Genomic DNA, 13,106 nt, shown 5'->3' with positions numbered 1-13,106 from the left:
GATGCCCTTCTCCCTCTGAGCGAGAAAGAGCCTTGGCTACTTACCGTGAAGGCTTCTTCTGCTCAGAGGGACGAAGGGCATCTTGCCCGCCCAGACGTCAGTAAAATATAAATAAAACAAATAAAATAAAATTACAGGTAATCATGGTTACATCTAACTTCCAGTTGACATTCAATTCAAGTTAAACGCTGTTTGTTGGTTCATGACTTATAGTTATCCTAAAGGTTCATCGTTAATGTTTATTAGGAACTTATTTCTTGTATAGAATTATAACTAACATGTTTCTTCAGTCTATCTTAAATATATAAGGCTCGGAAAGTCTTTAACTGATCACAAGGGGGCGTTTACCCTCAGAGGTCAGAAAAATTTAAATATTTGGTTCCTGCCTCCCGAGATAAGAGGAAAAGGAAACACCCATAATGAAGATGCCCTTCGTCCCTCTGAGCAGAAGAAGCCTTCACGGTAAGTAGCCAAGGCTCTTTATAGATCAAATCAAGCCTGAACTGACCCTACAAGCTAAAATGACTAAACTGCGGCTATCGTATTTTGGTCATGTCATGAGACAACAAGAGTCACTGGAAAAGACAATCATGCTAGGAAAAGTTGAGGGCAGCAGGAAAAGAGGAAGACCCAACAAGAGATGGATTGACTCAATAAAGGAAGCCACAGCCTTCAATTTGCAAGTTCTGAGCAAGGCTGTCAAAGACAGGACATTTTGGAGGACTTTCGTTCATAGGGTCGCAATGAGTCGGAAGCGACTTGACAGCACTTAACACACACAGTTTTGCAGATAAGTTCACAAAAGCTTGCTTAGGTTTTTGTTAGCCTGACTACTCACAGCTTGCCTGAGTTAAAATCTTTTTAGAGCCAAGCTTGACAGTTGCAGTACGTTTATTTATTTATTTGATTTCTACCCCACCCTCCATGCCAGGCTTGGCTCAGGGTGGCTAACATAATTAATAATCCATCAATAAATGAACTGTGTCTCCCGAAAAAATGATGCCGTAAGGCATAACAGCTCTCATGTTTGGCTGTGTGTGTTAAGAGCCGTCAAGTTGCTTCCGATTCATGGCGACCCTATGAATCAGTGTCCTCCGAAATGTCCTGTCTTTGACAGCCTTGCTCAGGTCTTGCAAATTGAGGGCTGTGGCTTCCTTTATTGAGTCAGTCCATCTCTTGTTTGGCTACAGGAGACTAACAAGTGTCCCAATGGAATATGTTAATATGTCCTTAAAGGAGCCCACTTTTTCAGGCAAGTGTCTTTTTAACAAGACTGTTGCACAACCTATTCTGTTCCTTAGGCTCTGTCTGCAATGTGTGGGAAGCACCCATAATATACCATATACAAATTCAGAAGCTTGTACGGTTATTCAGGATCTGCCCTGAGGTATAGATAAATCTTCTTTTAAGCTGCACTCAAATGACCGAGAAAGGCAGAGGTGAGAGCTGCCTTTAGGATGGAAGCATTTAACCTCAATGGGAGAACGGTGAGTATCTGTGTATAAACTGAACTCTCTGCTCCAGATGCTGCTGTCTTGAAACTTAATGCATAGATACTAAAAAGGCAGGCAATAGAATAGCTTTGTATGCTCTGTTATTGTAGAGTATATACTCTTACCTGACTCACTCCAAAGGATTTCTACCCTGATTTTAGGAACTATCAAAACTGCAATGCTGGCTTGTAATTAACCTTTCCCAAGCAATCTAGCAAGGAAATTACCAGCCTTAATAGCTTCGCAGTCTGGTTGAGACGGTATTCTTAATGATAGCAAATTCACTCCTGCTTCTAACAATCTCTACAGACCTAACGCTCCCTCTGTACAAACTGTATAAAAGAATTCTCGTATTATAAAAGAATCCTTGGAGACTGAAAACATTTCTTCTAGCATACGTTTTCTTGAGTCTGACCTCACTTCTTCAGATGCGCGGCCTTCATAACTATTACCAAGTACAAAAGAACACAAAATAAAATATGAAGACTAATGATGGAGATGCAGTGAGCAACTAAGGGCACAGTGAACATCTTTAGAGAATTATAATGATAAGGCATAATAATAACATAAGAACCCATCAACATCTCTGGTGGGTGGGTCCTGCTGACCCATTAACTATAGTGAGGAAGCCCAAGTCTCAGATTATGATAAGGTACGAGATGGTATTCATCCTTTTGATGAATCCCAATTCAGCACTTTTGTGTTGGATTCTTCCTCTGAAGTGTTTTTTGAGTAGAGGGGTAGCCTGCGGATACTTTACATCTCAGAAAAAAACACTAATCATCTGCACCTTGTTCTGGAAAGTTCTGGGCTGTTAGCCTTCAAATTATTAGGCTGGCTTGCTATCTATACTTGTATTCAGAGAAACAAACAAACCGCTACCCCCCCCCCAGTTTTCCCCCTTCCCTCACCAATCAAAGGCTCTCATGCAGATCATAAAGTTGAATGCCATACTGCACAAAAGCCATTTGCATGGCATTTTTAATTAGCTGTTTTTGGTTTATCAACAGGTACTGTTTGCCTACAGCTAAATAACCTGCTGATAATTTCCCAACATATGAAAATCAGCTCATGTCCTGTTTTTAGACTCCCAGGGCCATGGCCACCCCAGATCCCCTTTTTGTATTCTATCAACAGTAGCAGCATAGATCTCCTTCTGTTCCCCTCTTCTCTGTGTGAAGTTCTTTCAGGCAACAGCCGGCGTTCCTTTTTCCTTCTAATCAGGTGCTTTCTTATGTCCCTCAGAGGCAACACACTGCATAGAGCAGGGAAGGCAGCAATTACAAATTGGCAGCCTGTCACCATGAGCAACTTGTTTATCGGGCCAGGGAGGCATGTCTGGCTGCTTTTGCTTTAAGAACAGAGCAAGGTAAAGGTGGGAGTTGCTGCTTTGGAGAAAAGTTCCACAGCAGAAGCAGTTCCCTTGACTTTATAAAGAACATAAGAAAGGCCCTGCTGGATCAGACCAAGGCTCATCAAGTCCAGCTGTCTGCTCACACAGTGACCAACCAGGTGCCTCTAGGAAGCCACAAACAAGACAACTGCAGCAGCACCATGCTGCCTGTGTTCCACCGCACCCAAAATAATAGGCATGCTCCTCTGATGCTAGAGAGAACAGGTATGCAGCTTTTTATCTAAAAAGCAAGTGGAAGAGACAGTTACAGGGAAGTACAATCTGTGTCTTTTTCGTTACACGTGAGTTGAGTAATCATGTTTCATTCAACACATGTACAGATGAACATGGACTCAAAACTGCACATTGATCCAAGTGCTGTCCCCCGGTTTCAATTGTAAAGGGAACGCACATTGGCTCTTCTTTACAAACAGATGTCTGTGTGTTCATTCACTGTAACATATGAACAGGGCTAGAGGCAAGGTGTGTGCGTGTGTGGAAAAGACACTCATTTGTCTCCTCTAGCACAACTCATAACTACTAGAATCAGCCAAATTCATAAGTACTACTTGGTAGTCGAGTTGTTGACAAACAGTAGTAATTACCGGGCAATGCTCTCTTACAGCGAGCCCATGGAATAAGCATAATCCATTCCTGCTTCTCCCTCTTGCCCTACCATCAACAGCACGTTAGTCTTTTCTTCCCACTTGCTGCAGTTCTATCAGCCCACCTAGCTAGGACAGAACCTCTATGGCCTGGCCACCAAATGCTGGGGACAGACAAAGAAAAGCACCATCTTGCATCTATTAGCCAAAGCAAGCATTCTGGGTTATAAATTTAGTCCAGATCAGCCTGACTATTCCCATCTGAAGCAAGAACCATAGTTCTCGTATTGCCAGAACTAGAAAAGGTGCTTTCCATACCACCAATAACTTTACTAAAGATATGCAATTCACTGGAGCAGCCATTATACTCTCTGCAAGAGTTTTAGTACCAGGCATCCTTGTTGATTTAGTGATTAAGATGCAAAGACACAGTGCTAGTCTTGTTAATTTCCTATCCTTTGCTAAAGCTTTGTTCATGATTTAGGTCCCAGCTCCTAATTGAAACCTATCTACCTGTGGTTTCGTATTACCATTTTTAGAAGAAAAGCAACATAGTTTTCTTCTACATGTCATTGCTGTGGATTAATACGTGCTTGGGATTTTTCCAGTCATACAGCTATTGACACAGGACAGTGTTGTACCACATTTTCGTAAGCTTTAAAGTACCTGAGTGCCCTGACCTGGATGGCTCAGGCTAGCCTGATCTCGTCAGATCTCAGAAGCTAAGCAGGGTCAGCCCTGGTTAGTATTTGGATGGGAGACTACCAAGGAATACCAGGGTTGCTGTGCAGAGGAAGGCACTGGCAAACCATCTCTGTTAGTCTGTTGCCATGAAAACCCCAAAACGGGTCACCATAAGTCGGCTGTAACTTGAAGGCAATTTACACACACACACATGGAATTGCATGGCAGTTTCTAGTACTGTCTGTTTACCTTCATTTGGCTGGTTTTTTAAATTTTAAAAGACTTGTATACATTCGTTCATCAGCTCGAGATCAACTGTGGCTGAATTAGTCTATTCTCTCAATTGTGTTTGTTCCTGACTAATCCTGCCTGGCTTTCCAGTGTTGCACCTGATGCTTTGTGACTGTGTAATTGGCCACTTCTGTTCCACCACAAGGCAGGACAGAATCAAGCTTGCCTTTTCATGCGCTTCCACAACAGGCAGGCATGTTGGTACTGTTTATTTTAGTGTTGACTTTCTTGTAATTCCTAGATTTTTTTATGATCAAGGGAAAATGTCAGAATAAACTTAAGGTTGCATAGAATTTATGTTGTATTAAAGGTACCTGTAATAAAAGTTGACCACTTGGAGCCAGCGTGGTGTAGTGGTTAAGAGCGGTGGTTTGGAGCGGTGGATTCTGATCTGGAGAACAGGGTTTGATTCCCCACTCCTCCACATGAGCGGCGAAGGCTAATCTGGTGAACTGGATTGGTTTCCCCACTCCTACACACGAAGCCAGCTGGGTGACCTTGGGCAAGTCACAGCTCTGTTAGAGCTCTCTCACCTACCTCCCAGGGTGTCTGTTGTGGGGAGGGGAAGGTGATTGTAAGCTGGTTTAAGACTCCCTTCAGTGGTAGAGAAAGTCGGCATATAAAAACCAACTCTTGTTAAAAACAGGTTGAAAATGATACTGTGAAGTGTCTAGTGGCTGGCTTGAGGACTTGTGTAAATGAAACTCCTCTTTGCTATTTAATAGTTACTTAGAGTCACCTGTGCTAGGATGAAACTTATTGTTGCTTTACCAACTACCTTGGGCAAGATGGCTGGTTCAGGAAAGACTTTGTTGAAAACTGAGTGTTGAGTTCCTTAGCAACAATAGTGTGTCTTGGTAGTACACTGGAAAATTGGTTGGGACAGAGCAAGATTTGACACTAGAATTACAGAAACATATAGGCTGTTACCGCACTAGGTATTCCCAGCAATGTATTAAGAGTTTGAAACTGTTATAAAAAATACTGTTTGCACTTAGTTTGGCCCCTTTAGCTGTGAAGACATCTTCCAACCATTTTTTAACTGTGGCATCCAAAAACCCTTTCAAAGCTATGTTTTTTATAACATTTCCAAACTCTTGATACATCGCTGGGAATACCTAGTGCGGTGACAGCCATAGTCACCCTTGTGTGCATGTTTGTATTTTTAAAAACATTCAAATACCCTCTTTGGAGGAGGCCATGAGTAGGAGTGAGTTAAAATGAAATTAACAAAACAAATGTCTTCTGATTGAGGGAGAGGGGTACTGTAATCTGGCACTTGATTTTCCAGGATGTTCTGCCTGTAGGGCACATTCCTCCCTTTTAGCCTCTGAATGCCTGCATCTTTGGACACATGACTGCCCTACTCCTACTTGATGCCTCCAGTCATTGCAGGGCTTCTAATAGCCAATGTTGCCCACTGACAACATCCTTGGTTGCTGTTTTCCCCTTCAGTCTGCCTTGAACTATTGAGAGCCAGCTCAGCGTGCAGGCTCATGGGTCTGCTTGTCTGCAGGTTGTATTGGACTGTTCTGTGGCTTTTTTTGTGGGGGGAAGGATCCCACAGTGCATGGGGGCTGTTCATGGTTTTTCTGGTGGGGCTTGGTCACTGCAGATTCTTCTTGGTACAGGGCAGAGCAATAAGCTGGAGTGTCTGGCACATGTGATCAACCGGTAACTGGCAACTCCCATTCCCCCTATGTGCCATTATGATAAAGCCATTACTGCACTGTTCTTTGTACACAAACCTTTTCTCCCTGATAGTCAGAATAAGTGTGGAGCCTTTCCCCAGCGAATTGCTGTGCTGGTTCTCATGTTAGGGTGCTGTACTCCTTAACCTCCATGACACTGTGGGTTGAACACTGGATGTAATATGGTACTACTAGCGAAGGTAACAATAACATGCAGCAAGTATTTTGGGATTAAGCTTTTGACAGAATGGAGCAATGAGTGTGGGCCTCTGGCCAGCTGTACCATTGAGAACATTGGACAAGCAGATCTGGGAATTTCTGGTTCTTGTCCTCTAATGTGGGGCAGAAATTTTTTCCACTGTTTTGTCTTTCCAGGGAAAATTGTTGTTTTAATTTTTTCCCCTTGAAATTAACGAATTGATGCTAATACCATATTAAGTAAGCTGGGCAGTTTCAAAGTTGTAATATGTTTCAGAGTGCTAACCTTAGGAATTGTATGAGAGAGCATATATGTTTTGATTTTTTTTAAATGGGAGGTGGAGGAAGAGAAAAAAAATCTCCAAAACGAGCAGAACCAAAGCTAAAATTCTTGTCTCATCTCTAATATAAGAAATTGTAATCACCAGTTTGATCCAGAACTAACAAGTAATGCAAGTGAAGTGCATTCTGAATTTTTACAAAACATTATTTGATGTCCCCCCTGAAAAATTCCCATGAAACTTTGAGTAGCATTTTTTAAAACTGGGCTTTCTAGCCAATGTGTGCCTCTGTTAATCACATATGGTGTATCAATAGCCTGAAGGGAAAACATTCTGATTGAGCTTATAAATGCTATCCTACCTGCTTGCCCTTTTCACCTGAAATGAATACCTATTTGCAAACAAGCTGTAATTGTACAGAAAGGCAGTTTACTTCCATGGAATAAAAAGTTAGGTAGAATGGCTTGTTGTGGTTCAAGAACAAGGAGGTAACCCATCTGAAGTTTATGTCATGGGTGGTCATCTGTCTGGGTGTCTGAGCAAGAAGCTAGCTAAAAGGACAAACCTCAGAATTATGAGCCTACACTTAATACCTAATTCTGGAATCTTGCCCTGGTTTTCTGAGGGGGTTACCGCACTTGTATTCCCAGCAATGTATTAAGAGTTTGAAAATGTTATAAAAAATACTGTTCGCACTTTGTTTGGCCCCTTTAGCTGTGAAGATGTCTTCCAACCATTTATACGCCGTGGTATCCAAAAACCCTTTTAAAGCGATGTTATTAAAAACATTTTCAAACTCTTAATACATCGCTGGGAATATAGAGTGCGGTAACCCCCTGTGTTAAAGATTAGGGGATGTTGAATCTTTCGTAAGTATCACAAACGACTTTTCAGAGGGGAAGGTAAAGGATTAGTGCATGTCCTCAACACACAGTCACATGCCTTCCCTCTCCTGGCTTGTAAATTGTTTAAATACCAAATCTTCCAAGATACAGGGACACCCCTGAAGCATGGCTAAGACTGTCTAATTAAAATAAGCCCAAAGTGCTCGAAGTAGCTTTCCAAAGCCCTCCTAAAAACGTAATTGCTTCATTGCCCAAAACAGAGAGATGCTTACTTGAGGGGGAGCAGCGACCTTCTTGAACCTATCAATTTGCCTTCTCTCTTCGATCCCATCTTTGTGATCTTGCTGGAGGCAAAAAGCCTTCCTCTGCTGATGTCTGCCCCTGATTAGGGATGTATGGGGAAGTACATGCAACCTTGACCCACTGGTGCCAGGTCAGCTTTGATCTCCACATTCACTGGAAGCTGCTGCCTTGACCATCCTAGAATATTTAATTCGCTGGAAGGTGGCAGCTGCCTTGGCAAAGTGGAGAGCCCGTGAGTTGGCAAGCTTCTGCCGGGACATAACGTAGGCTTCCTCCTTGCTTTAATGAAGTATGGCTTAGCTGGTTACTCTTGTCTTGAGTCGCGGCTGCCTTCAGTTGTGTGCGTACTGTAGCAGCAGTGCCCTAGTTTAGCTAGTGCTGCAGGCAGGACTCGTTCTGGGCACCTGTTTGTGAAGCTCATGCTGTCAGTGCTAAATTCAGTATAACAGTGACCTGTTGTGCACGCTGGTTATTAGTCCTACATGTCTTTTTGGCTGTACTTCTGGGCAACACAGGCTGTATCTAAAGCAGGAGCTGGGGGGTTGAGGAGCTGAAGCGTCACCCTTAAAATCAAGTTGCTATGTCTTGTGGCTGCCGCTTGAAAATCAATCCGCAGCCCCTGTAAAAAAAGGATAATTTTGTGGGGGGGTGGGTCTCTAATAAATAATAGCTTTCTGGCCCCTGTGAATTCCCCCCCTTGTCTTACCTTTGGAGAACTCTGCTACATTTACATCCTTTAATTATTTTATTCAAGATATCTTGTTTCCTGGCATATGGCTTGCCTTCCTCTTTTTTTGTTTAATATTTACTACTGGGCTTTGATTTTTATTTTGGGCTTGAGCTTTTCCCTATCCTAGAACCGTCTCCTTTATCCTTTAGGAATCTTTCATTAAAACTCCTTTGCTATGTGTCTGTACTTTCATTCAGCTTTTTCTTCCTATTCTTTATGCTTCTGGTCAAGACATTTTGGTGGGGCTTCGTTGCTAATCCTTGTTTCTAGTAGCTAGTGAGGCTAGTCTGTCTAAGGTTCAACTCATTCCTACTGCGTGGTTGGGGGGGGCGGAGAGTAGTTTTGTATGTGGTAAGCTAGGATAGCTTACCACATGCAGATTCTGGCACAAGATATATCCTTGCCTCTCTGTGCTGTCCTGTGGTATTAGTAACTTTAAATACCCCCTTCATTCCCATTTTGGAGTATGCTGGAAGCTTTTGCTGTTGACCAGAGCAATTAAGTTTATGACCATTGCTGAAGATTTTGGGACCAAATTTGTGGATTCCCTTTCACCCTTCAAAGTGACATGCCTTCGTGTTGGAGATTCCCTTATTACCCATTGTGAGCCTTTGGAAAGTGAGTCTACAAACGCAAAGTAAAACAATCCATTCCTGTCGATGTAAATCTGTCACAATAACTGTTCCTGCTTTTAAAATGATTGTTTGATTTTTGTCTGGCTACCTTGCTGCTTATGCAGCTGAGTCCCCGACAGATTGCTGCCTTTAAAAGCACTTGACATTCTGTTGATGGATATATGTGGTCTGGAAATGTTTTAGTATCAGTCTTGGATTTTTAAGGCAATAGTAGTTGTTTAGGTTCTTGGAAGGAACAAGCCTTCAAGTAAGGAGTCAAGTCTTAATATGCCTATCATTTGTTCTTTCTCGGCTACAGGTGACAGAGCTGAATGAGCCCCTGTCCAATGAAGAGAGGAACCTGTTGTCGGTAGCCTACAAGAATGTAGTTGGGGCGAGGCGCTCCTCTTGGCGAGTAATTAGCAGCATTGAGCAGAAGACCTCTGCTGATGGCAATGAGAAGAAGATTGAGATGGTCCGTGCTTACCGTGAGAAGATCGAGAAGGAGTTGGAAGCTGTGTGCCAGGATGTTCTGAGCCTCCTAGACAATTACCTGATCAAGAACTGCAGCGAGACCCAGTATGAGAGCAAAGTCTTCTACCTGAAGATGAAAGGGGACTATTACCGCTACCTGGCTGAAGTTGCCACTGGGGAGAAAAGGGCAACTGTTGTGGAATCCTCCGAGAAGGCGTATAGCGAAGCTCACGAGATTAGCAAGGAACACATGCAGCCCACTCACCCCATCCGGCTCGGCTTGGCGCTTAACTACTCCGTTTTCTACTACGAGATCCAGAATGCCCCCGAGCAGGCGTGCCACCTGGCCAAGACGGCGTTTGACGATGCCATTGCTGAGCTGGACACCCTCAACGAGGACTCCTACAAAGACTCAACGCTCATCATGCAGCTCCTCCGCGATAACCTAACGCTCTGGACAAGCGACCAGCAAGACGACGACGGTGGCGAAGGCAACAACTAGACCCCTCTGACGGACTGGCAGCCGCACGCCGATGCTACTACTGCAGTCTTTATTTTTTTTCCCACAAGTGGGGGGGAGGGGGTCGGGGGAGGGGGAGGGGAAAGGAGGGGAGACCTTCCAGGGAGGCTCCCCCGTAACCTGTCTTTGATTGCCTCGTTGACACTTTTGCCAAAACACCACTAGTGGAAAGTCAGGCTGGCTGTGCTGGTAGGGAGTGGAATGAAGTGGCAGCCTCACAATGGCATATGGACTGTTCTGTAGACTTAATTCAAAAGGGGGAGCTGTCTTTAAGTTATCTTAATTGCTAGAAATACACGAAGTTGATAATGACTAACTTGAATGGAATGGCCCTTGTTTTCTCTCTCTCTCTCTCTCTTTTTTTTTTTGGTTTGTTTGAAAAGCAGTTCTGTGGTTCCAGTAAGGATTCCATCCATCTTTTCAGTTGAAAGGCCATATATGCTTTTGTTAAGTGCAGCTACGTATCTCCCCTCGTCTTACCATCTGCCCCAAACTTCGGGGAACCCCTTTATCATGGCATAATTTTAAACGGACCCCCCCCCCCCAGGCCCAAATTAATATGCTTTTGGGCTTTCTTGTCAAGATGCTTAAAATAGCTTGCAGTATTAACACTATAAATTATGGTTTACAGTATTTCTATATGACAGCCATATTTGACATCGAGCCATTGAGTGTAAACTTTCCCTCGCCTGTTCTTTCTGGCTTGCCACCCACCTCCAATCCAGTCTGTGCCGATGATCTTTCCTACCCACCCTATTTGGCTTCCCAGGTGGCAGAATCCACCTGAGAAACATTCACCTTGTTCCAGTTCTTTGCCATTTTAACGGGCGCCCGGCAAGCGCCTATATAAAGTACCAAGAGTTCGCAGGTTACAGGGTTCAGAATTTTAATTGGAGGGGGTGAGATGTTCAGATACAATGCCACTTAACTAATGCTGATTCAGGTCTGTCTGTTCCACATTCTCAAGATCATCCTGGTTTGTTTATTGGTTTCTCAATGAAGGTGTCCTAGCCCCTGCCTCAGGGATCATGCCACCATTTTGCTCATAACCTGACTTTCTCCCATTGTGCCATGAGGTTTCTCAGCAGATCTTTGACACCCCCCAGGCTCCTTCTTTCGTCTTTGCCAGAGCTAGAGTTGTGTTCTGGGGTAAAGGCTGCAGTAAGAGTGGAACATTCGGTTGGAGAAATCCACAAACGGTGAGAGCTTGTTTTCAGTGGATGGCTCTTGTGCGTGTTTCCTTTTGAACCAAAATCGTAGGCACTCTGGAACTTGTTCTCTAGAACAGGATTTGTTCATTCATGAGTCTCAGTTGCCTAGAAGAGAATAACGTAGTGGATCAGGTGATACTTTTGACCCCGTTTGACTACTATTTTTTTTTTTAAAGAAAGCAAGATCATGATTGATGGAAATCCGTTGCTGTTTTCCTTCTAGAAAAGAATGATATTTGACCACGTTGCTTTTGTTTATCAAAAGCGCTGCAGAAGGAAACTGCGCTTGTGACTACCACTGTTCAAACATTTGTGGGCTCTTGTGGAAACCGAGTGTCTTGTTTCACACGGTGGTCCGGTTGGCGTGGCAAAGTTTGGATGTGGTGAGCCTGAGCAACAGGATACATTTTCTTAGTGGTTTGCAGTCCTAAAGACAAAGTTTAGAATGGGTTGATCTTGCGAACGCTAGCCAAGAACCCATGAATGCATCCAAGTGCAGATACAATTTTAAACTCTTTGTACTCTGTTGCAGCGCGGCAGTTTGCACTCAGTGACTTTCCATTGTGGGCCACCTGAGAGTAATGTGCAGCGCAAATAGCCTGGCTCTTGCGTCCTATTGGATCTAGGAGGAGGAAGAGAGGCTTGCAACTTAGGTAACTGACTAAAGGGAAAAGTCACGGACTGGAAAAAGGACGCTTCGGCTCCTCTTTAATTTGCAGTCATGTCATGTGGGACGTGCGTGTTCCCTGGCTTTTATCACTTGGAAACGATTTACTGGAATTACAAAACCGTTCTTGATTTCAGCTTTTTAGCTCTGGCTGCTTTAGGAAAACTTTATGCAGGGGAAAAGATCGCACAAGAGGGCTACATACGGAGTGGGCGGGCGGGGGGGTTGGGGGACTTGTGAGCAGCTTGAATGGTTTCTTTCATTTTTTAAAAGAAATGCACTTGCCTATGATAACTGTCTCTCCAGTGAAATGAATAACTGCTCCATTACTCTATTGATACAATATTGTGCATGCTGGTGTTGTATTTCTATAAAGTAGCTTGAAATTTATTAACTTATACTGTAGATGTTATGTATTCCTATGACAATAGTCTTCAACAATTTTTTAATTTTTTTTAATTTATTTCCTTTTTCCTTTTTGGGGGTAAAAGTTTGCTCTACCAAATAGTGATCGTAACAAAACTGATCTGTTATGGATGTTGCTATAGTGACATGCAATTATATATTATTTTGTTTTTTTTAAAAAAAAGGAAAGCAAAAGAAAACACCAGTGTTAGCTTAATCTTAATGTCTGGTGTTCGTCATGGTGAAATTATAACTATTACAGTGTAGGAGAAAAATGACTCTGTTCTTTGAATGAACCTTTGTTTGTGCTTTTCTGTCATGTTATGCAGTGAACTCTTTTTAAGGTCTAATCAGTGATTATTTTTCCAACTCCGTGTTTCTGTAAGGAATTATTTCACACACGGACCATTCTTAGCAGTTTTCCTCAGTGATGGAATATCATGAATGTGAGTCATTATGTAGCCGTCGTACATTGAGCAAATAAACTTACAGATCTGATGTCAGTGCTACTTTACTATGGTCTTGTGTTGGCGTCTGCTTTATTCTTGCTAGGCACAAGCAGGGGTGTCTGGGAGCATGCCTGGCAGCCATTGCCGCTTCAGAGCGCAGAACACGCCCTATATATGCTGCATTCAGTAAGTTTCCGCACAGTTTTACAAATGTGTCCTGGAAGCTGGAGGGGAGTAGGGGGCAGGCATGCC

The 13,106-nt window shown here is 43.2% G+C and overlaps 1 protein-coding gene across 1 annotated transcript in view; it reads left to right on the top strand.

Annotated features, from left to right (window-relative positions):
- Positions 1–10,460, top strand: part of YWHAG (tyrosine 3-monooxygenase/tryptophan 5-monooxygenase activation protein gamma) — a 37,814-nt gene extending 27,354 nt beyond the window's left edge. The window contains exon 2 of the mRNA XM_056865168.1: positions 9,448–10,460. Coding sequence (XP_056721146.1) covers positions 9,448–10,104 — 657 coding nt within the window. The 3' untranslated portion in view covers positions 10,105–10,460. The remainder of the gene's footprint in view (positions 1–9,447) is intronic.
- Positions 10,461–13,106: the final 2,646 nt, after the last annotated feature.

Source organism: Euleptes europaea, chromosome 19, assembly GCF_029931775.1.
Source record: "Euleptes europaea isolate rEulEur1 chromosome 19, rEulEur1.hap1, whole genome shotgun sequence".
NCBI classification, from domain to species: domain Eukaryota; kingdom Metazoa; phylum Chordata; class Lepidosauria; order Squamata; family Sphaerodactylidae; genus Euleptes; species Euleptes europaea.
The sequence above is the reverse complement of the archived record's forward strand: the minus strand, read 5'-3'. Positions and strand labels throughout refer to the sequence as shown.